The following is a 24,133-nucleotide window of genomic DNA, read 5'->3' as shown; positions in this document are numbered from 1 at the left end:
TATCAGAATGGGTAATTTGTAAATCTTTGATTTTGGACAGAAAGTCCCCAGTATCCTGTATGTAACTGGGGATCTTACACACCAACGGTTGCAGATATTGATCAACATATACAGCAAGCGGCTGGAGAACCGACCCACGTGCCGAGATGATAGGTCGGCCTGGTGGGCTCTCCAGCCGCTTGTGCACTTTAGGCAAAGTGTATATGATGGGTGTGGATGGATAGTCCACTGTCAAATAATCTGCGGTTTTTTCATCAATCATATTACATGTTTTGGCAGTCTGGACTATCAGATCTATGGTTTTTTTAATGGTTACTGTAGGATTACATGTCAACTTAACATAAGTATTGGTGTCAGAGAGTTGTTTAATGATTTCGGCGTTGTAGTCCACCCAGTCTTGGACTACTACAGCCCCGCCCTTATCGGCAGGGCGTATAACAATCTGCCGATTGTTCTTAAGGGCAGTAAGGGCCTCCCTTTGTGGGGTGGTAAGATTATGATATAGAGGTTTGGCCTCGGTCAGTCGGTTCATGTCGGCATTCAACATCCGAGAGAATGTTTTTATGCTCTCATTTCGGGAACCCGGGTCAAAGGTACTCTTTTTGACACATTTATTCTGTACAGTCACCTCGGTAGAAGTATCTGGAGGGAAATGTTCACGTAGTCTTAATTTTCTACAAAATTTGTAGTTATCAACCGTCCAGTCAAACGTGTCGTGTCGACATGTAGGGACAAATGATAACCCAAGGGACAGGACAGATGACTCAGCTTCCGAGAGAGTGTGTGATGATAAATTAAATATCATATTTGATATTTCCGTGGTCTGCCCACCTTTCTTCCCCCTCCCCCGTCGCGTGTGTTTCCTCTGCCTTTTCCTCTGTGGGTAGGAGGAAGGCCGGGATCTAAAAAATCACTCCTATTACTACGATGATCGGAGTGTTCGCTTTCTGAGGATGATGCCACAGTGGAGTAATCAGTATACTTGTGATCTCTCTGCTGTCTATATCTAGGGGGCCGTCGACCACCACGTCGATCAAACGAATCACCCAAGAGCCAACGATATACTTGATGATTTTTGTAATCGTTGTTCACTATTTCAAGTTTTTTGCGCTTGAATAAAACCAGTTCTTGGTGATACGTTTCTACTTGGTTTTTGAGTTTATCTAGCCAGCCTTCGCTTTTGTCTGCTGCTAGTTTCTTAAGGGATTGTGTCTTAAAGGTATCAATTTCTGCTCTTACTTTTTTTACTTTAGTAAGAGCAGAAATTGATACCTTTAAGACACAATCCCTTAAGAAACTAGCAGCAGACAAAAGCGAAGGCTGGCTAGATAAACTCAAAAACCAAGTAGAAACGTATCACCAAGAACTGGTTTTATTCAAGCGCAAAAAACTTGAAATAGTGAACAACGATTACAAAAATCATCAAGTATATCGTTGGCTCTTGGGTGATTCGTTTGATCGACGTGGTGGTCGACGGCCCCCTAGATATAGACAGCAGAGAGATCACAAGTATACTGATTACTCCACTGTGGCATCATCCTCAGAAAGCGAACACTCCGATCATCGTAGTAATAGGAGTGATTTTTTAGATCCCGGCCTTCCTCCTACCCACAGAGGAAAAGGCAGAGGAAACACACGCGACGGGGGAGGGGGAAGAAAGGTGGGCAGACCACGGAAATATCAAATATGATATTTAATTTATCATCACACACTCTCTCGGAAGCTGAGTCATCTGTCCTGTCCCTTGGGTTATCATTTGTCCCTACATGTCGACACGACACGTTTGACTGGACGGTTGATAACTACAAATTTTGTAGAAAATTAAGACTACGTGAACATTTCCCTCCAGATACTTCTACCGAGGTGACTGTACAGAATAAATGTGTCAAAAAGAGTACCTTTGACCCGGGTTCCCGAAATGAGAGCATAAAAACATTCTCTCGGATGTTGAATGCCGACATGAACCGACTGACCGAGGCCAAACCTCTATATCATAATCTTACCACCCCACAAAGGGAGGCCCTTACTGCCCTTAAGAACAATCGGCAGATTGTTATACGCCCTGCCGATAAGGGCGGGGCTGTAGTAGTCCAAGACTGGGTGGACTACAACGCCGAAATCATTAAACAACTCTCTGACACCAATACTTATGTTAAGTTGACATGTAATCCTACAGTAACCATTAAAAAAACCATAGATCTGATAGTCCAGACTGCCAAAACATGTAATATGATTGATGAAAAAACCGCAGATTATTTGACAGTGGACTATCCATCCACACCCATCATATACACTTTGCCTAAAGTGCACAAGCGGCTGGAGAGCCCACCAGGCCGACCTATCATCTCGGCACGTGGGTCGGTTCTCCAGCCGCTTGCTGTATATGTTGATCAATATCTGCAACCGTTGGTGTGTAAGATCCCCAGTTACATACAGGATACTGGGGACTTTCTGTCCAAAATCAAAGATTTACAAATTACCCATTCTGATATTTGGTTAGCAACCATGGACGTACAGTCCCTTTATACTATCATCCCCCATACAGCTGGGATGGATGAAGTCCGCAGAAGTTTGATGGCGTCTTCACATACGCGACCACCCATAGAGTTCCTATTGTCCCTAATTAACATCATTTTGACAAAAAATTATTTTGTGTACAGTAACCAGTTTTATGGTCAATGCAATGGGACTGCTATGGGGAGTAATATCGCGCCGGCATACGCCAATATCTATATGGCGGCTTTCGAGAATAAATTTATCTATACTACCTATGGTGACAAAATACAGAAATTTTTCAGGTATATAGATGACATATTTATTGTGTGGTCAGGCACCAGGGCAGAGTTTGAGTCTATGATAGGATGTCTTAATTCCCTAAATGAACCAGTCAAATTTACATTCAATATTGACAGAACAAGGATTAACTTCCTTGATGTGACCCTATACCGTGATGGAGATAGGTTGGGGACAACTCTATATAAAAAAGAGACTGATCGTAACACCCTCCTCAGAGCAACCAGCCAGCACCCCACGACTCTTAAGGAGAGCCTCCCAGTGTCCCAATTCCTAAGGGTACTTAGGATTAACTCATCTCAAGAACAAGCCTCAGCACAAATAAATGAAATGAGGGACCGATTCCTCCAGAGAGGGTACACCACCACTACTGTCGATAGATGTATAAAAAAGGCATACACTCGACATGCAGAGAGTCATCGACCTGAACAACATCAGCGAAAGATGGAAAGGATGACATATGTGAGTACGTATGACCATACTTCTAATACTGCAAATAAAGTCATCAAGAAATACTGGCCCTTACTAACTACGGACCCAGCACTCAAATTGGAGCGGACACCACCACCTATGAGTGCATACAGGAGGGGACCCAATTTGCGACAACTATTAATGCGCCCTCTTGTACAACCATCTCCCACTGCTGATACCTGGCTCCGAAGCAACAAGGTTGGATGCTTCAAATGCACATCATGTACCACATGTAGAGCGATGCTTACTGGATCATTCTTTGCCCACCCGCATTCTGGCAAGAAAATTAAAATTAAACATAAACTCACATGCACGATGGACCACGTGATCTATATGCTCACATGTCCCTGTGGACTGTACTATATTGGACTTACGACCCGAAATTTCCGTGATCGGATGGCGAACCATCGACTGTCTATAAGGTCTGCCATCGAAACCGGTAATTCTGATAAACCGGTTGCCCGCCATTTTCTTAAACTCAAACATCAGACATCATCTCTTCGGTGTATGTTAATAGATCATGTGCCCAAACCTCTTAGAGGTGGCAACAGAGAATTACTTCTCAAAAAGAAAGAACCACGTTGGATCTTCACACTAAATACCATCGACCCCAATGGGTTGAATGAGAATAACCCCCTTAATGTGTTTTTGCAATAGGTGATTTATCTGGTTGGCAACTGGTCTGTAGACACAGCACACATGACCTCCTATCATTTGCCATAATTTCTTTCGTGGCGTGTGCGGTGTCATGTGTGATTTTTAACTTATATGTGATGCATTATTTTGTATAACACTCTTGTTATTTAAGTGATATCTATATATACTGCCTTGGTGCACCTATCTTTACCTGGCGTAGCCTAATCATTATAGCTGTCCTTATATTATATTATATTATATGCCCCATTCCCTATTTCTGGTGTGAATCTATGCAACCCTTCCTGTGCCGATTTTTGTAGTATGCATGGGTGATTCTATGTAACCTTTTTATTTGTCATTATCTGTGCTGGCTATGTTTTACTAGATCCAGCGATGCTCTGACATGGGCCAGTGAGCGATGCACTCACCCTTGATCATTTGTTATATGTTGTTTGTTTTTTTATTTTTGTATGTCTCGTTCGTACTTATATTGGATGACGCTTTGCCATAGTCACGTCTATAACACTGACTTGATGACCTAATATACCCAGACAGATTGTAGTTAATACTACATATGCGGATGTCCTTCTTACAAATACGTCCCCATAGTAACAGTGCTACGTGAGGTCATAGCTTGACATGCTATTTGGACCGCAAGCACCCACATTGGATGGGCGCCAGTCATGTGACTGAAGTCAGCTGGATTCACTACCCAATCCGCCGTCCGGGACGGGTGGAACGCAGCTGACGCGCATACTTCCGGGTCCGGGTGCCGTATGTGACAGCGTGCGGCCCTGGACACTGGTGACAGCGCGGCTCATCGCGTCTCCACACGATCTCGGCGGTCAAGGTAGTTTATATCTACAACTTGTTCCCCCTTCCCAGTGGTTTGTTGTATATACGATGACTGGCTGCTTTTATTATCTTATGGCTAGAAGGTTGATTGGTTGCTGATTCACAATACGGGCACAGTCTGATGACTGTAGCCTATCAGAATGGCTTTATGCACCTGATGGTTAATTAACTAGTGGGAGTGTTGTTCCCTGATTGGCTATGGTATATATGGGGCACCTTGGTAGACTCAGTGTATGCTTGGCTTACCTGGGTGATACATTGAAAAGTATATCCTGTCTTGACAAAGACCCTTCGGGGGTCGAAACGTCGACCATGATTTATCGTTCCTAATAAAAAGCATCTATTTTACCTGCAAATTGGTGAGTGCCCTCTCTGGTTTACAATCAGGACTTTGTGAATATTTATGGAACTTTGCTTCCTTGGGGAGCACCCCGCTATTGTTTATTTGGACCTGGATGTGCGTGCGGATTCCTGGACTATATATATATATATATATATATATATGACGTGTCAATAGCCCAAATAGAGAGAGTGTGTACGGTGGTACAATCTTTTTCTTGCGATTGTTTGGACGGGATTAGATTGGACGTCACAAGTAAAATTGTATAGGTGTGTACGCGTGTGTCTGCTGCTGTTTGTGGACAGTCGATCGCGTTTATGGTCGCAAGTAAACAGGGATTGTATAGATGTGTACCCAGCTTAACTCTCTCTGCACATGTTACATCTGCCTCCCCTGCAGTGCACATGGTTTTGCCCATTTTCCAAACAAATTTGTACTGCGATCAGATCTGAATAAAGGCCTAAGTAGTGAGATACTCAAAGAAAAAGAATGCTAAATCAACACATGTAATTATTCTATTTAATTTATATAAACATTTAAAAAAAAAATCATTCAAACAACTGTAAATAAAATGCAAATGCTAATAAATCTGAATGTAAAGTATGCTGCGTAGTGTAACAGATTTGTTGCCAACAAGGCACTTATAGGAATCAGCAAGTCTTTCATAAAAAGTTCAAAGAATAATTCTCTAAGAGGGTCCAGTTGGGGAGGGGAATATAAGTTGCTATTAATGGAACTAATATTTCTATTCATATGCTGTATAACACATTTTACCTAGAAATTTATTCTCCATCTTCTCATTGAATACACTCATGGAGAGTGACGGCGAGAGACGGAGAATTTACATGTAAAATCCCATTGACAACACGCGGAGAGTGGCGGCGAGTAAAAGATGGAGAGCAAGCAATAAATCACTGTTCTCCGACGGCGAAAATGTCACATTGAATAGGGTTGCTCGCTTTTGGAGAGCAAAAGCCTCCGTCCAACGCGAGAAAAGCACAAACTCGCCATGAAACACGGCGAATTTTTCTCATTGAATACTGCCCTTTGTGGGAATGTCAGCGACCACGAATACCCCCCAGGTATCGTCACCATGTGGGTATGGTCTGTTCTTCACCAGCGATGGGCAGAGGGTCTCCCAACTGCCACCCCACACACACACAGCCACAGGAACTGCTGGCCGCAGGGAAGATGATGGACAGTCCCAAAACAATGGGACTGTCCTGCAAAAATTAGGACAGTTAGGAGGTATGCTTAACGGCTTTCTGTGATCGCTGGCCTTGTATCTGAAGTACTACACACGCTGACTTTATGTGAGGCAGACTATAAATTGTTACATGCAAATGATGCTCTCCTCATAGATTGCCCTCTGTCACTCTGAAATGAAATATATGTAAATCCCCATACATTGCTCTTATATGTGATGATGGGAACTAGAGGATGCTAAAGCTGGCTGTGGTTTCTTCTCACAAGCTTATGTGCTTTTACTTCCAGATCACTTTGTTTTCGCCAGTATTAAATTAGCTAAAAAGAGTTATTTCAGCATGAAGTAGCCTTTTCTGGCCATTATTACATAATGAGCTTATATTTCCTTCTTTAATTTCTTGCATTTTTCTTTTATTTGCTTTAATGAGACCCTGCATTTACTCCGACCAAGATCCATTTACAAGGAGATCTCTTCTCTTTTTATTAGTCCTCTCTACCTTAGTTCAAAGCACTTCAGCACGTCTTTGTGAGCTGGCATAAGCCCAGCTCATATCCAGCATAGCATGATGTCACTTCCAAGACATGCCTTTCAAGCCATCATTTCTTCAGCTCAAAGCCGGCCAGCAACAGGACGATGCTAAGTCCGGCAAGATTGTATCGTGTCTCTGCCGAGGCAGCCAGCCATCTTGGCATGAAAGGGGTAGTCTATGCTATGGGAGCTAACGCAAAGGCTGATAACCAGTGACCAAACAAAGCGTGCATACATGCCATCGGAAGTACATGCATTCATTCGGTTGAAAAGCTCTGCAGGAATTTTGCACATCATTGTAAAATGTAAACCTAGCCTTCAAGTAGGGAGCATAGAAGTTTGAGACTTAGTAATATTGGCATAAATATTGGTCATGGTATTGATTATGATATACATGACGACATGTAGGAAAAGCAGTATTAAGCCTGTGACACATGTAAAATGGGCACTGATCTGCGTGTGATGCGAGTGCATTTGTTTTCATTCATGTGCATAACTAGACCTTAAAAGGAAGATGGTTTTTGCAGTGTTTGGTTTTAAGGCTCATAGTGGCTGATGGGAATAATAATTTGCTTCCCATCCACCATGTAGGGGAAGGCAGTGCTAGTTGTTACAGAGGCAGGTTGTGAATAAATGAATCTAATGCAGCCCACACACGCACCGATTCCAGCGTGCGTTGTGGGCTTAACTAGCACACACAGCATCGCATCGTATGCCTTGTGCATACGATGTGCATGCGATGCGATGCTGTGCTAGAAAAAGCTAGTACAAAAAGTATGTGCAGCACATACTTTTTGTACTGTACAATGAGGTGCCGCGGGAGCGCGCACCCCATCGTACAGCATCGCACCGCCGGCATCGGCGCGTGTGTGGGCTGCATAAGACCACACCCATGTCATGCAGTGGCACTAGTAACTGGAAACAAGTTTGAATATGTAACCATCATTGCAGAATGGATATTGAACTATGGCCATCTTAGGTGTCTGACGTCACATGGGGCAAATTGTTACACAGTATTAGAGGCAAGTTGTTAATCAGGACTCCGGCATGTGGCTTGCCCAAGCTTTCAAAAAGGGGGTGTGGCCACAGCAAAGGAGGTGTGACTTCACAGCAATGCTGTAAATGAATGCCCAGCAATCTGTGTCCCTGTCTGTTTTAAATAGATGCTGTGCACAATTGAGTAACAGGGGATCTCCTAATTGCCCCCCCCCCCACCGCATAAAACTGCTACCCACAGGTGGAAAAGTGGGACAGTTCCAAAAAAATTAGACTGTCCCACGAAATTTGGGACAGTTAGGTGAAATGGTACTGCCATTTTTCAGATTTTTTCTGCTTACAATCTATATTCCCTACCACATGTACACGCACACACAGACATTCTAGGGTTATTGGGAGCCAATAAACCTACCAGTATATTTTGGATTGTGGGAGGAAACCAGAAGAAACCCATGCAAGCATGGAAAGCATATGCAAACTCCACACAGTTATTGCCATGGTGGGAATCTAATCCCATGACCTCAGTGGTGTGAGGTAATGGTGTGTGGTGTGGGGTCTAATTTTTGAACAATAGACATTATGTAAAAATGCATTTATCAACTCCAGTGATAAATACAGGTATATCTATAAACAGCAAAAGCACCAGCACTGCCAGTTATTTTTTTTTTTTGCATGAAAACATAGCATCCAACTGTACTCATGCGATCACATATCTTAATAGAAGTACTGTTTATTGTTTAACCAATAAGTACGTATGCTTTATTTTAGGCAAAGGGCAAGGAAAGGCAATGGCTGAAACACCAAGCAATGGGAGAGTTGGATGATACCAAGATCATTGATGGTCTCACAGGAGAGAAAGCAATTTACAAAAGGCGGGGAGAGCTTGAGCCAGAAGTAAGTGTGCCAGTGTGCATGTTCTCTGGGCTGACACCCACTTGGCGTCATGTCTGCCTTTTTATACTCCAGAGAACTTTCACTAGTCATGTTGGTCACAGCGTGGGTGGATACAGAAGCTGTTTCCGAATGACAGTTCTCACTGTTATTATAAAGGATCAACTCTATCAGACAGTTACAATTACAAGTATTGGACCTCACAGAAACGTACATTAAACAGAATAGAAAACAGTCAACAGTATACCACAAGACTGTATGGCTAAATCCTGATTAAAAATAAGTTTTCTACTAAACTATGTTTATAAAAGGATTATTAAAATGAATATGTATTTAATTATTTTCCAATGTGGGCTGATCCTGACATGGTCCAAATGCCTGCTAACAGAATTAGTGGCGCATTGGGGTTGGAATGTACTAAGCCTTGAAAAGTGATAAATTGAGTGATAAACCAACAACCAATCATCCCCTACCTGTCATTTTTCAAACACAGCCTGTGGTATGACAGTTAGCAGTGGATTGGCTGGTGGTTTATCACTCTCCATTGGATCACTTTTCAAGCTTAGTACATCTGGCCCTGGATGAGATTGTACTTCCAAGAACATACCATAGTTGCCTAACAACCTGCATTATGCAAGAGACTCCCTGAAATAGCAGCAATCTCCTTCTCTCCCTCATTAGTCTAGCAATCTCCCTCAATTCACCTAGCCTACATAACACACTTACATTTTTGGGGAAAAAAGGAATGAAAGATAAATACATTTACATTGAGTGATCAGCAACATTTCCCAGCACTTTACAAGTATAGTAGCTCTTACTAACTGCATGACACGCCCCCTTAATGGGGAGCTGTGCAAAATTCTGCTACCAACTATAATCTCCCTGAAACTAGTTTTCAAAAGTAGGCAAGTATGGGACAAACTGAGCTGTTGAATCTCTTCATCAAGCTCTGTGTGTGCAGCAATATGAATTCATTTATGATCCATTTTCCAACCAGTTTCAATAAACTTACCAACACTGAAAATATTTGTAGTAACTGGTCTGTAGCGGAGGTACCTAGCACCTAGTGCAGTCCTCTGCTCTCAGCCGTTTTATTTCTGTTTTGCTTTGTTTGAAGACAATTTATCATTAGCCTAAGGCTAAATCCCAGTATGGTGCACATGGTTCTGATCTTCTGTTTCCCTGCACAGCTCGGAAGCCCACAGCAGAAACCAAAGAGACTGCGTCTTCTGGTAGATGTGTCTGGCAGCATGTATCGCTTTAATGGGGTGGATGGGAGGCTGGAGCGCTCCATGGAAGCAACTTGCATGCTTATGGAAGCATTCGAAAATTACGAGCATAAGTTTAAGGTAATGACAAATGAAAATAACAGTCATGATGATTACACTGCATGTGGAAAATGCGGTTCCAAGGAGCATTATTCATGTAAGGGAAAGTGATTGGGTTTCTCTGTTGCTAGGATATAGACAGCTCACCCCTCCATCAGGCAGACATAACATTTTTGGAACTCATTTGTCTGGAAAGTCATATTTATCTGTGAGAATTATGTATCAGACAAAGGTCAGCTGCAAATTATTGGGCACATAATGAATGACTGGATACAGACAGTCTGGCTTGTGTAGCAGGGAGTGTTTTCATTATTCAGCTCACAGTTCCCGAATATTTTTCAGTGGCAGAGGAATTGCTGTAGTACAGCCACATTATGACACAGCTCGGGGAGACTCTGCAGTATATTTTCTATGGTGCATATAGACCATAGTTTAGGCATGACTATTACATGGGAGCTTACATTTGTGATAGTTGTCATAATGGGGCTGATGAGCTTTGTAGAAATATGTTCCCTATTAGAACTGCACATGCTCCAATAATTAGCTTACATATCTGTGGGCAATTCCTAGTTGTAATTGAATGAGCATAACTGGCTGGCAATGAGGCGTTGACATGTAAGCTACGTTTATCTAGGGCAGTGGTTCACCTGTGCTCAAATACAGCGATCCTTAAAACCTGGACTGCTAGGGGTAAATTTACTAAGATGGGAGTTCTATTGAACATGGAATGTTGCCCATAGCAACCAATCAGATTATATCTATTATCTTTTAGAAGGTGCTAAATAAATAAAAAATAGAATTTGGTTGCTATGGGCAACATCCCATTTTCAATAGAACTCCCATCTTAGTAAATGTACCCCTTACTGTGTCTTCAGGACCAGTGTTGGGAAACACTGATGTGCATCTCCTGCACCTAATAATTCTAGAAGACTTTGCTATTCTCTGCCTGTGGCAGGTGAAACAAAATCCCTGATAAGCAGTGCTGAATATCGGCTTATCAGGGCTGATTGAATGGCTCCCAGCGGCTCAGTTATCTGTGATCAATATTCGCAGGTAATTGAATACCCTGAGTGGTCTTGGATCACCTAAAGGAGGTAATCCCGGTGGAATTTGACCGTTATCAGTTTGCGTATAGGTCAAATCGATACACCGAGGATGCTGCTCATACTGTCCTTCACAAGATTCTCTGTCATTTGGAAACTAAGGACTCCTGTGTTAGATTATTATTTGTGGACTATAGCTCCGCTTTTAATACCGTCGTTTGATCACGAAGATTCGGAAGATAGGTTACAATCCTCCCGTATGTGACTGGCTGTTGGACTTTCTGACGAACCGTCCTCAGTCAGTTAGGGTGGGTTCCACTTCTTTGTCAGAACTTGTCCTAAATATAGGTGTCCCTCAAGGGTGTGTTGTGAGTCCTTTTTTGTACTCTTTGTACACCTCAGATTGTTTCTCAAATTCAGAGTCCAACCTCATTGTCAAATTTGCTGACGATACTACAGTGGTGGGTTTGATTAGTGGGGGAAAGGAAGACAGCTATAGGTTAGAGGTGCAGAAATTAATTGAATGGGGTGAGGTTAATAACCTTCTCCTAAATGGTAAAAAGACCAAGGAGGTGGTTATTTACAAGAAGGTTGACTATCTATCCGTTGATTTTAAATGGTGAAGAGGTGGAGAGGGTTACAAATACTACATTTTTGGATATTACGTTCTCGGAAGATCTGTCCTGGTCCACATACTGCAATGGCAGTTGGAAAAGCTCAGCAACGCCTTTTTTTTTCTGCGACGATTACGGGCAGCTGGCCTATCTAGGCCTATGCTTATGAACTTTTACTGCCGTGTAATCGAGAGTCTGTTGACTTATGCCATTGTGGTATGGCATGGAAATTCAAAGTGCTCTGATTGTAGATCCCTAGACAGGATAGTTAGGGCTGCTGAGAAGGTCAATGGCCAACCTTTGCCTAGGATGGCAGACATTTTTTAAGAAGGGGAAAAGCGAAGGCTAAAAAAATTATTCTAGACCCTAGTCATCCCTGCTATTCTCTTTTCTCCCTGTTGCCCTCTGGGAAACGTTACAGGTGCTTGAGTTGCCGCATTAGCCGGTTGCGGAAAAGTTTTTTCCCATCTGTTATTTTGTGCTTGAATTGTTATATATGAATGATGAATTATGAGTATTTCTTTCTTCTCTTCTTTTCTTCCTGTGAATTTCACTTTATATTTTGTAATGTTGTAGTGACAATAAATTATTATTCTGTTCTTATTCTACCCTCCCTTCATCAGATAGGTTGGTGTAAGTCAACACACTTGACTGCCAAAAATGGTTTACATGCACTGCTGCATTTTCCACGTGAAATGTCACAGTTAACAAATGAGAAAAAAGATTGATAAATAAGTTAATTTGTGTAATGAGTCATGATTTGCAGCACCTGAATGGGCCAGGTCTTCACGGATTGGGAGCCTGGCGTCAGTGGCATATCTGTAGTCAGTACACAGATGTACATATCTGTAGTCAGTACACAGATGTCTCTACCCTTGAGACAGGATGAGCAGTGCACACCCAACATCCGGGCCAGACCCCACACTTTCATCAGGCCCCACATCATTTAGTCTGCTGCCAGTTTTATATTCTTGTTAATATCTTCAGAAAGATGGTATATGTATTAGCAAAGATTCCTGCACTGTACCAGCACCTTTGCTACCTTCTGTGCATGCAACTTGCTGCCAGATACCACATGGCAAATAAAACTGCTGACTGAAAGAGGGCAGCTGCACATTGTCCCCGGGTGTTGATAAGCCTCCGGTTGGCATTGCCAAATGTTTATCAGACTTCTGGGAGGTGTGTTAAAGTTGCTGATGGTCTCTTCAGTGGCTGAACAATTATCAGCATTTCTTTATTAACATTACTTTTATAAAGCTATTTGATCATTTGCTGATCTGCTACAGATAGGCTTGTCTTCAGATCACACGTTATAAATGCTACATTAAGTCAGTTTCCACAGCTACTGCGAATCCCACTGCATGGTATTTTAACCCTCATTAGTTTTATGGCCATTACACAGGTAGAAGTAATGCTTTATTAATGCTAGTAAAGTGTTTAATATGCCATTGCTTTAGTAATATAGACACAGTATACCTACAAACATTGGGCAGGGCCTGGGCCTGTCAATGCTGTTTAAAATGATTATTATTATTATAATTTTATTTATAGGGCGCCTATTAAGCGTTTCGCAGCGCCTTACAAAGGAACAGTACAGAGAGACAAAACTTAGCATTACATTGAATAAATAACAGAAATAGATTACAGGTAAAGAGCACCACAGTTCAATACACATTACAGCTTAAATATAAGTAGTGAGGACTTGATAAACATACTACTAGAGGTATGCGGACAGATGGTCGCTGAGTGTTTGAGTATGGGAGAGCTGTGAGTGAAATGTGAAGAAAAGAAAGTCTTTGACAACAGGAGGGAAGGGGAGACAGACCGATTACATGAGGTGCAAGCAAGTGGGAGGTGGCTTGATAGCAGGATGTAAGCAGGCAGGGGGTCGGGGAACCAGCATCAGGACTAGTTTATGCAGCAGAAGGGTACGCTTTGATGAATAGGTGAGTTTTCAGTGCCCGTTTTGAAGCTTTGCAAGGTTGGGGAGAGTCTAATGGAGCGAGGGAGTGTGTTCCACTGAAGGGTGCAGCACGAGCAAAGAGTGGTCAGGGATACAGAGATTTTCAGAAAAGAGAGAATTAGAGTAAAAGAGGAGCAAGAACAGGTGTAAGAAAAAGACATGGGGATGAGCAAGAGCGAGAATGGTAAGCAAACAGAAGTGAGAGAGGGAATATCAGGGGGAGGAAGAGAAAGAAAGAGAGTGAGAGTGTCAGGAAGAGAGAGAGGTAGAGAAAGTCGGTATTGAGAGAAGGGAAAGCGGAAAACAGGAAAGAGGGAGAGAGAGAAAAGAAGATGAGGTACTTGTGTAGTTTCACGGCGATGCAATTTGACATGCGATATGGCATGCGATTTACTATCCAGTTCATTACCCCACTAGGGCGTGGAGTTGATTTTATATAGTGTGGCGAGCGCAGCGAGCGGGCACGGAATGTATTCCACGGAATTGCATGCAAATGGCATGCGATATCGTGAGTCGCTGTGAATACATTCCGTGTCCCCTCGTGGGCCTCGCTGCGCTCGCCACACTTCGCACTATATAAAATCAACTCCACGCCCTAGTGGATAGTGGGGTAATGAACTGGATAGTAAATCATATAAAAGTCCTGGCCCCATAGCATTTGCATCCCCTGTACCCTCAATAGTCATTCCAGTAACTGTATGTGTGTTTTAAATATTTAAATCTGGATTAGTAAACAGTGGAATGTAATGATTTAGATCAGGGGTGTCCAAACTTGTCCTCAGACCTACCAACAGTTCATGTTTTTAGGCAACCTGTGAATTTATAGTAGGAATGAATGCAGCATGTTTGAAAATGTGACAGTTAGTAATGACTGCAGCTGTGCAGCAGCTAGGTGATTTGGGAAAGTGGAATGTTGGTAGAGCTCGAGGACCGGTTTGGCCAGCCCTGATATAAAGAATCCATACAGTATAAGCTATTATTATACTATAAAAACAAGGATTTTCATTTATGCCCATTGCATGAGCTAAATCATGCTCAGGTTTAATATACTAATATCCCATTATTACTAAGTACGCACAATCATCTAAATACTTATGTAATGGTTTTAAGCCTACTTGTTCATTGGAACAGATTAGCTCTTATCCTACAGCCACATTACTCAAGATGTCACAGCGGAATTGTGGATTTGCATTGCACATACCTTCATAGACTTATTTTGAATAAATGTTGCCATTTAAATCCTTGTATTCATTCCAACGTGAAGAACAGAGTGAAGGGGCAGACACACGGGTGATTTTATCCCTATTTCTAAGCAATCTGACTAGATAGCTTAGAAATGAAGCATGGATGGCTCCGTGTGTATGGCCTGGTGTGATGGCAATGTGCGGTCCTGTAAGTCGCTGTTGCCCGCAGTGATAGATAGATGTATGCACTGTCTATCCTCCTAGATAGCAGGGTTTTGCCTATAAATAATAGGCAAACCCCCGATCAGCACAGATCGCTCAGCACGCATCGTGGGTGCATCGCGTGTGTGCCACAATCTGTGCTTAGCAAGTCGCTCAGCACGGAGGCCAGTGTCGCCCTGTGTGTAAGGATATTCATATGCCTATCCCAAGCATGTTTAAATTGTAAGACAGCAGAACAATTTAAACATGCTTGGGATAGGCATATGAATATTGAGGATTAAAAAGGGTTGAGATTACCTGAAGGTTAAAAAAAGGGGCAGACTAGATGGGCCAAATGGTTCTTATCTGCTTTCAAATTCTATGTCTCTAAGTGTGTATTGAAAACTTAAACAAATAATTTAATCAAAATTGACTAAGGAAATATCACAGGATTAGCTTTTCATTTTATGTACATTTAGATTGTTGTTTCAGTGTTCTACTTGAAAATTAATTCTGTCAAACCTACTAAAAAAAAGCCATATTTGGAGGTCTGGCTGCAGCCCCCATATGCACCAAGCCCGGAATACGATACGTTCTGGGACTTGGATGCAGTGGGCAACGCGATTTTAAAACTAGCATTGCCCGTAGAAGCTATGGGCTTCTTTTGCATTCCCCTGCTGTGAGGGATCCAACCTTCCCACTTACCTCCACTGTGGAGTGTCAGCTGTGCCACTGTCTCCCACTGGTGGTGGTGATATTTGTGGGTCTCCAATGCAGCCACCTGTCTGTTGTAGGACACTGACCCTGGATCAATTCTTCCTAACTGTCTGCGCAATACTGCAGCTAGGTGAGCTACCCAAATTATGACCATGAGCTACAGGTTGGAGACCACTGGACTAGACTAACTGGTTGATCGCTATACCTCATTTGTCTCTTTATTTATTTTATATTGTATTGTCAGCACTACAGGATTTATAACACATGTGCATGAGGACATACAATAACAATAACAATTTCTCCGATGGCAATTTGGTTCATATAAAACCACAATATAATGTTCTAATATCTTTGTTGGGCTATCCTCAGTAATGCGCTATGTAGACATGAAATTGCCCTCCTATAACTTACATGACTCTACCACAGTCCTGATGTTCATTTTTACTGACTTTTCCCCATCTGTCCCACACAAACCTTTCCAGTAAATGTTACATATAAAGGAAAATTATATTGCGTGCCCTTTATAGTTTTCATATGCTTTAATAGATTTTTGGAAAAAAAGTCTAGTGGTTTCATAATGTAATGAAAAAAATATACTGTATGTCCAGTTTCACCAATATACTAGGTAACCATAGGTGGGGGCCTGGGTGCCAGTGTGTAGTGGGCAACTAAAACACTGCACATGTGTCATGCATTCAGTGTCTTTATCATCGTTTTGGTACCCCCTACACTTTGTATTAGCCTCTAACATGACAGTCGTCAGCATCTTAACTGTGAAACTCACAGAAGCACAGGAAAGGGTGACAAGGGCCCACAGGGACACACTGCAAGCCTGTAACATTATTATACAGTATTTCTTTATGGAGAGTTTAGATGAAGTTAATCATAACAAGCCCAATGAATATAACATATTTCGGCTTTAAACTTGAGCCTAACCAAACTTTAACAGCATGTGTGTGACTTTACGTAGGTAGATTTAGTTGCATACATTTGTCCAATTGAAGGATATTTTAATCACCTCCGTGTTGACAGTGAGAAACGATTGTTTAGAACAAGCTGCTAAACAGCAAGTGTTAGTTCAGCACGAGAGCACATGAGTGTGAGGGAATGCAGAGCCGGTAATGTCCAATCAGATGATAGATATGTAAACATTAAGATCTCGTAATCTGAAGATATGTAGTTTTATTCAAACGGTTTGATAAATGGAGAAGAATTTACAGAAATAACATAACTGTGCATTTACATTACTATATGCAATGTAGAAAATGTGTTGGCATTAGTGCAAAGTGTATTTAATTATCAACAAAGTCTGCACGCAATAATAAAAAGTATGTTCCTTTCCCCCGTGGTATGCTGCGTGTGCGTCATACACATAACGTTACTAGAACAACCGTTATAGCCCTTGCTTTATGTTTAAGTGTCCTGTGTTGTACTAAAGCTTTATACCTATGTTACATTTTTATTATTTATTTCCATACCAGTATGATGTATCAGGGCACTCGGGGGATGGCTGCAGCATTGAACTGATCAGATGTGACAAGATCCCCAGGAACAATAAGCAAAGATTGGAAGTTCTTAAGGTAAAAATCCTGGAATAGTTATATGTTTTTGACATTTTGGTTGTTGTGAAATTATGGCCAGGAATCGGGTCTCAAGTAATTGGGTTCAGTCATATTGTTGCAAGAGGCCGTAAAAATGGACAGCATAGTGCCTAATAGTATGTTATGTACATGTGTGGCTCTGCAACATCTGTGATATTTTTGTATAGTATATATATATATATATATATATATATATATATATATATATATATATATATATAATTTTCGATAAAGTCCGCACTCATATATTGCGTCATAGATGAGGGAGGTGCTCCTACAGATGACTAAACATCAAGGTATATCGGAAGTGAAAAAGGGCACTCACCATTTTAAAAGCAATTTTTGTATTTTATTCCATCACAATGAAAAAAGCTGACGTACCATCGACGTGACGTGACGTTTCGGTCTTGTGAAAGACCATCATCAGGATTCCATACAGCTTATAAACAGCAACTGTCAGACAAGCATCCTGGCACCCATCCCTGGGGAGGACACCAATGTGGTGTCCTCCCCAGGGATGGATGCCAGGTTGCTTGTCTGACAGTTGCTGTTTATAAGCTGTATGGAATCCTGATGATGGTCTTTCACAAGACCGAAACGTCACGTCACGTCGATGGTACGTCAGCTTTTTTCATTGTGATGGAATAAAATACAAAAATTGCTTTTAAAATGGTGAGTGCCCTTTTTCACTTCCGATATATATATATATATATATATTGGGGTGTATTCAATGCGGCCGGCAAGGGGGTTAAACGTCGTGGAATGCTGAAAACAAGCGATCCTTGCAGTTTAACCCCCAATGCCGGCCGCTCACCCTATTCAGGGAAATCCTCTCTGTCAGATGACAGCAAGGATTCCCCCAAACAGTGAAGCTCGCAGCTAATGCAGGGAGCCCGCTGGATTTAGCCACGAGCCTCGCTGTGTTAGCGGCCGCATATGCCGTTTCCCACTCGCTCCAAAAACCGAGCGAGGGGGGAAATGGTGTGTGCAGGGGGTCAGGGGACCCTGTGAGCTGAGACAGCGAGCAGGCAGCACCGCTCGATGTCACAGCTCTCAGAAATCATTGAATACATCCCATTTGCATAGTATTTAAATATATAGTAGACATGTATGACATTTTTTTTTTTAGACATCATCCCTATGCTTTTTTTGTGCCAAACATACAGTTAGGACAACCATAGGTTTGAAGCTTATGTGGAACCCCCAGTTACCCTAATGACCAGACTGGTCCTATGGAGGATAGCTTTAGAGTTATAGTTGGATGCAGCCCTATGTACACAATGTTGTTTTCTTTGTGCGGCTAACCTTTTCTGTGCCTTTCTGCAGACTATGCATGCCCACTCCCAGTTCTGTATGAGTGGAGACTACACGTTGGAGGCCACAGAACATGCAATTCAGGAGATAGCCAAGGAGGATGCAGATGAATATTTTGTCATAGTGTTGAGTGATGCCAACTTAGAACGCTATGGCATACCACCAGCACGGTTTGCTCAAGCCTTGACAACTAATCCACAAGTCAATGCTTTTGCTATTTTTATTGGATCTTTAGGAGATCAAGCTGAAAGGTGAGCTTAGATTTTCTAATTTGACCGGGACGAGAATTTTATTCATTGAACTGTCAAAAGCCATTATAAAAATGACTATAAAACATGGGACACAACCTTTACTCAGAGCTGGGGGCAGCCAGGTTTGCACAGATGTAAAAGATATAACAGGCAGAGAGGGGGCGGTTCACAGGTTTTGGTTGGTAACATGGTTGCGCGTTCGCGTCCGTGTAGCCATGCGACCCCTATGCAATACCGAGATTGCCAGCATTGTACAGTGTGATGAGACAATTCAGCATGAATTGCATCATCAGCTACCTGCTGGTCCACCCACTTTATTTGTTAAGCAGGCTTGGTGGCAGGGGTGAAGGTAGATACAGGAGGCTTGCCCACTTTCCCGGAGGGCCTTGGGTCTCCCTGCAGTTCTGAGAGCGTAGCCAAGTATGCTTTTACAGTACTTTGACTCATTTTCCTTTAATGATAATTATAACGACCTGGGCCTCAAAAAAAAAGAAGTTTTCCAAGGTCATAAAAGGCACCCATTACTTCATATTTGCTAGTGAAAGCAATGTAACAGGTGCATTAAGAATATATAATCCTGGCAATTAAAAACAATGGCCTAAATTGACTGAGTGGACACAAAACCACTAAGAAAGCACACTTAGAATAGAACAGAATTGATTATCACAGGACCAATTATGTTTTAGCCAATAGAAAGAATAGATTTACAGTATCAAGCTGTTTTTTTTAAACCCACTGGAAAGCCCATCCTAAAAAAACAACTGGACTGAGACAGGTGTGATTGCCGAAACAGCTAATTTATTTATTTTGCTAGGCAACAATTGATTGGCAGGAATATAATCCATTTGGGCTATGGAGGATTTTGATGTCATTCCAGATGGACTTTAACTGAAATACACAAACAAAAATATAAAACACAAAAACACAATCACATCACACTCCCACATATATCTTGACAACACATATGAACACATAACAGACAATATGGAAAACACCTCAAATAGACAATATTCAGAATAAAGAACCAGTCAACTTTAAAGAAAACACCACATTTCGCAATTATGTTATATCTTCCTCCTTTTACTTCCCTACAACTTTCTCCTCCACTTACATTACATTAAATGAAAACACCATTAAGTGACTATGAATTATTGCTTCTAGTCCACAGTGGTTTCAAAGGAAACCACTGCCAAACAGAACACACTGCACAAAGTTGTCATTTCTGATCCAACGTGTATGTTTCTAATAATAATTAAAATTATGCAACTCTTTATTCCTTCTCTGGTGCTTCGAAGCTGCTTTTTATGGAATAAATACTGTACAAGACTTTCTGTTTCTGCCATGATCACTGAAGTTGGCTTACATTTTTATTAACTATATTCATTTTTAAAAAGAGAATTTTCTGTCCTAGTTTTATTTAAATTGACCACATGCCCCAATACTAATCAGTGCTGGTAATCTGGGCACAGAATAGTGGGTGTGTGGCCATGATCATACATCCATGCCCCCTACTGCCTACCTAGGGTGAGGCCATGCCCCGAGTTTCGTTGACTTGGCTGTTCAGTTCCGCAAGTTTCAGTTGAAATGATGGTTAGTATGCCACTACATAGCTTACCTGTATATATGTATTCTATATATTGTGGCCAGGACTGCTGGGGACAATAACATTGGGGAATTGTTCTGGGCATGGTCTTATAATTGGGTGAAGTCGGGTAAAGCATTGTAAGAGATGCTGTCTTGAAGAAGCGTGTGTAAAGGATAAATCCAAGTGTGTGTAACAGTGTAGTCTTGTCCTTGTGCTTCCTCCCTGGTCACACCAGCTTGTGTTATTACATCCGTCCAGGCTCTATTCATTAACTTTATACACCGGGCAAATGAATAGCATCTATCTTATTAGTTATCCACAAGTGAAAGCCTTTCTCTTCTTCCTTCCCATAGTACAAAGATTTGCATTGCTAATTCCCTCTTCCTTTGCCTGTGCCCGCAGACTCCAGAGGACACTTCCAGCAGGACGATCTTTTGTTGCTATGGATACCAAACAGATTCCGCAGATCCTGAAACAAATATTCACATCTACTTTGCTGTCAAATGCTTAGTGCTGAATGAAGGCAACATACCACTCTGTGGAGGAAACAGCTCAACTTCTGAAAAAAATTAATATTATGATTATAATAATTTTATTTCCATGTGTAAATATTGTAACTGCATTGCACAATTTGGCATCCATATGTTTTTATTTGTCTAACTGCAGAGTTTCAGATTATCAGATGCCATCATTTTAATTATTTAATAAGCGCAGTTTAATCAAGACTGCATTGCTGCTGTGGTAAATACCGTGTTAGTTTTATTATATTTCATTTGACTAAATGGCGATAAACCTCAGATTATTTAACAATTTCAGTTGTTTTTTTAACAATTTGATGTTCCATTATTTTACTATAAAATGATTAAAAGATTAAATGAAAGTAAGTTGTGTCCTAATGGTTAGACAGGTCAATATGCCCCCTCACATTTAGCAAGGTATGTGTGTGGTAAGTTGCATGGCCCTGAGCTGACCTTCATCGGCTAGTACTACCTGTCCTAAAATGCAAAGGTCTGGATGGTAATGGAAGGCCATTTTGGTCCGATTTTTGTGAAAACGCCCAATGTGATAGCATCCGAGTTCACTAAAAATCTGATGTTTTCAGCTCTGCATAAGAGCGAATGGTATAAAGAAGGATCAAGATCTTTTGCCCATGTTAAACATACGACTCGGCCGATGTAACGGAGCCCGAGCTAGAAATTTGGGCGCAAAACAGTTCCGTAAAGTTAGACATGATTAAAGCTGCTTCTTTTTGGGTGACTAGTATTTGCCATTGTTCAAAATCAATTACAAGTAGCACATATACAACATGTTTGCAACAACTAGTTTTATAATTATTTCCAACCTTAACAATTCTACAAGCTGCAATCGGATGCACAAGCAGCTTCTGTTGATTAAACAAATATATGGCATGCCTATATTCAATGTGTACTTGCAACTGTATCTGCATAATAAATGTTATGCTACAGTGTTTCCTGCCAAACACTATAACATATTTGTATGCAGATATAGTCGCATACAATGATATGTGGCATGCCTATATTCTGTGCGTACTTGACACTGTGTCTGCATTTGTGTGCAGGTTATCGAGGCTCAACACTCCTATACTTACCATGATAACCAGTGACAGAATTTGTATTTTAGAACACGTCAAGCAATGCTATTTGAAATTAAAATAAATGACAGTATAACAGCAAATTTGCATACTTAATATGCAACTAATAATGTGGCCTGGTATCCAGATAATAGGGGGACGTGAATATGGTTCACATGGACAAAAGTTTGATATGGCTATGGTCAACACATAACCATAACCATGAGCTTTTGGGATTTTTTTTTTCTTATATTTTGTACTTTTTCATAATTTACCATTCATATGCACTCAGATTTTTGTATGGTAAAGTGCATGGCAAGCACAGCGCCACAATAATTATGGGTCCATTTGCTCAGGAGAAATGTGTATTGACTTTTTGGAACTGTCTGTCACCTAATATACCACACCTAGATGACCTTGGTTATCACTTTGGCTGCCCTGGCTTTGTGGCATTACAATTGGAACCTCAAATGATATGAGGCTACACAAATTTCAGGTAAATTACTTTGGGGGGGTCGCTAATTTTTGCTGGCACCTGTGTTATGTAAGCAATGCTGAGTGTGATTATCCAGCCTGGGTAACTCACGTCACAGTATCATTCTCTGTACCCCCCACCTGAAAGATCAAACAGTGCCTGCTCAGCGACTTAGAGCTCCTGCAGCTCAGCCTCGCTTCAGGATGCGCGCATGCAACATAAGGCCCCATTCGGATGCCGGCCGCTGACCCAGCACTCCGTCCAGCACCAGAACACTGGAGCTACATGAAGCTTCAGCAGGATGAGTGACACGGACCTCTGTATAAGCCAGAGAACCGTAGGCTCGTGCCACATCCCTGCTGGCAAAGCCGCGGATGGGGACTAAGAGTTGGGGCATACAATGGCAGCGGGAAGAAAGGCTGCTTACCTTCCGGAACTCAGGTGCAGCCAACAGTGGGGATTGCAGCAGAGGCCTCTATGTCCTTCCCTGTCTCTGCAGACCGGTCGCCCAGAGACCCATATCCCTTTTTCTATAATAAGAGGGGAAGAGCTCCTCATGAGGTATGCATACAATTTAAGGAAAAATAAATATTACCTATTAGATGGCCTGTGCGAAAATTACAATCCCTTTGTCTCCCTTCATCCTAAACCAAAATTGGTAAATGAGGTACCATTTTAAAGATTAAGTTCTACACTTCTGACGAATTGCACATTGTTTAAAAATCGAGGTTTAAAATTGACTATGCATCAATACGGATCATAGTGTGTACACAGGGTGAGATCTTGTTTTCGATTTGATTTGTCCTATTCAATCTGTACTCTTCGATTTCTCTACTGCTTTTCAACTTTCACTTTTTGACATAAAATTTATACTATGTAGTCTTGCCTGGCAAGTCTACTTTTCTATGACATGACACAATATTTTTCTTGGCATGAAATGTCATTGCATCTAGTATTAAGGGCCCCATACATCAGCAATTAATTGTGACAATTTTAAGATATGGAGATGATTGCCACAATTAATTTTAGATGTGTAGGCTCCCCCTTTTGGCAATCCCAATCAAAATCGCCAATCGATTGCTTAATCAGGTTTTTAAACATGTTTAATAATCTGGTATTATCTGCAGATCTTTTTTATATGTGTGGGCATTCCCAATTCGTCTTCTTCATCTATTTACATTATGAACAGCAATCGATTGGGCAATTTCCAGATATGAAGATGCAAAAATCTGCCGATCACTGAAATAAATCTGTAATGTGTGGGCAAAGTCAGATAGATTGTAAAATCCATTTATCTGGCCAAAATATCCCTATATATAAAAATCCATAAATTGTGATTGCTGATGTATGGGGCCCATTACTTATGATAATTTATATATATATATATATATATATATATATATATATATATATATATATATATATAGAGAGAGAGAGAGAGAGAGAGAGAGAGAGAGAGAGAGAGAGAGAGAGAGAGAGAGAGAGAGAGAGAGCGAGAGAGCATATTCATGAATGGCAATTTTCTATTCTATGGGTATTCTTATTTTTA

At 41.4% G+C, this 24,133-nt stretch overlaps 1 protein-coding gene across 1 annotated transcript in view; it reads left to right on the top strand.

Annotated features, from left to right (window-relative positions):
* The window catches only part of LOC146057556 (von Willebrand factor A domain-containing protein 8-like), a 132,625-nt gene extending 111,297 nt beyond the window's left edge, over window positions 1-21,328 (top strand). Inside the window, exons 6-10 of the mRNA XM_083168924.1 lie at window positions 8,595-8,720; window positions 9,908-10,066; window positions 17,249-17,347; window positions 18,695-18,933; window positions 20,921-21,328. Coding sequence (XP_083025050.1) covers window positions 8,595-8,720; window positions 9,908-10,066; window positions 17,249-17,347; window positions 18,695-18,933; window positions 20,921-21,029 — 732 coding nt within the window. The 3' untranslated portion in view covers window positions 21,030-21,328. The remainder of the gene's footprint in view (window positions 1-8,594; window positions 8,721-9,907; window positions 10,067-17,248; window positions 17,348-18,694; window positions 18,934-20,920) is intronic.
* The last annotated feature ends 2,805 nt before the right edge of the window (window positions 21,329-24,133 follow it).

The sequence above is a fragment of the Crinia signifera genome, chromosome 2 (genome assembly GCF_055691185.1).
Source record: "Crinia signifera chromosome 2, ASM5569118v1, whole genome shotgun sequence".
In the NCBI taxonomy this organism is placed as follows: domain Eukaryota; kingdom Metazoa; phylum Chordata; class Amphibia; order Anura; family Myobatrachidae; genus Crinia; species Crinia signifera.
The sequence above is the reverse complement of the archived record's forward strand: the minus strand, read 5'-3'. Positions and strand labels throughout refer to the sequence as shown.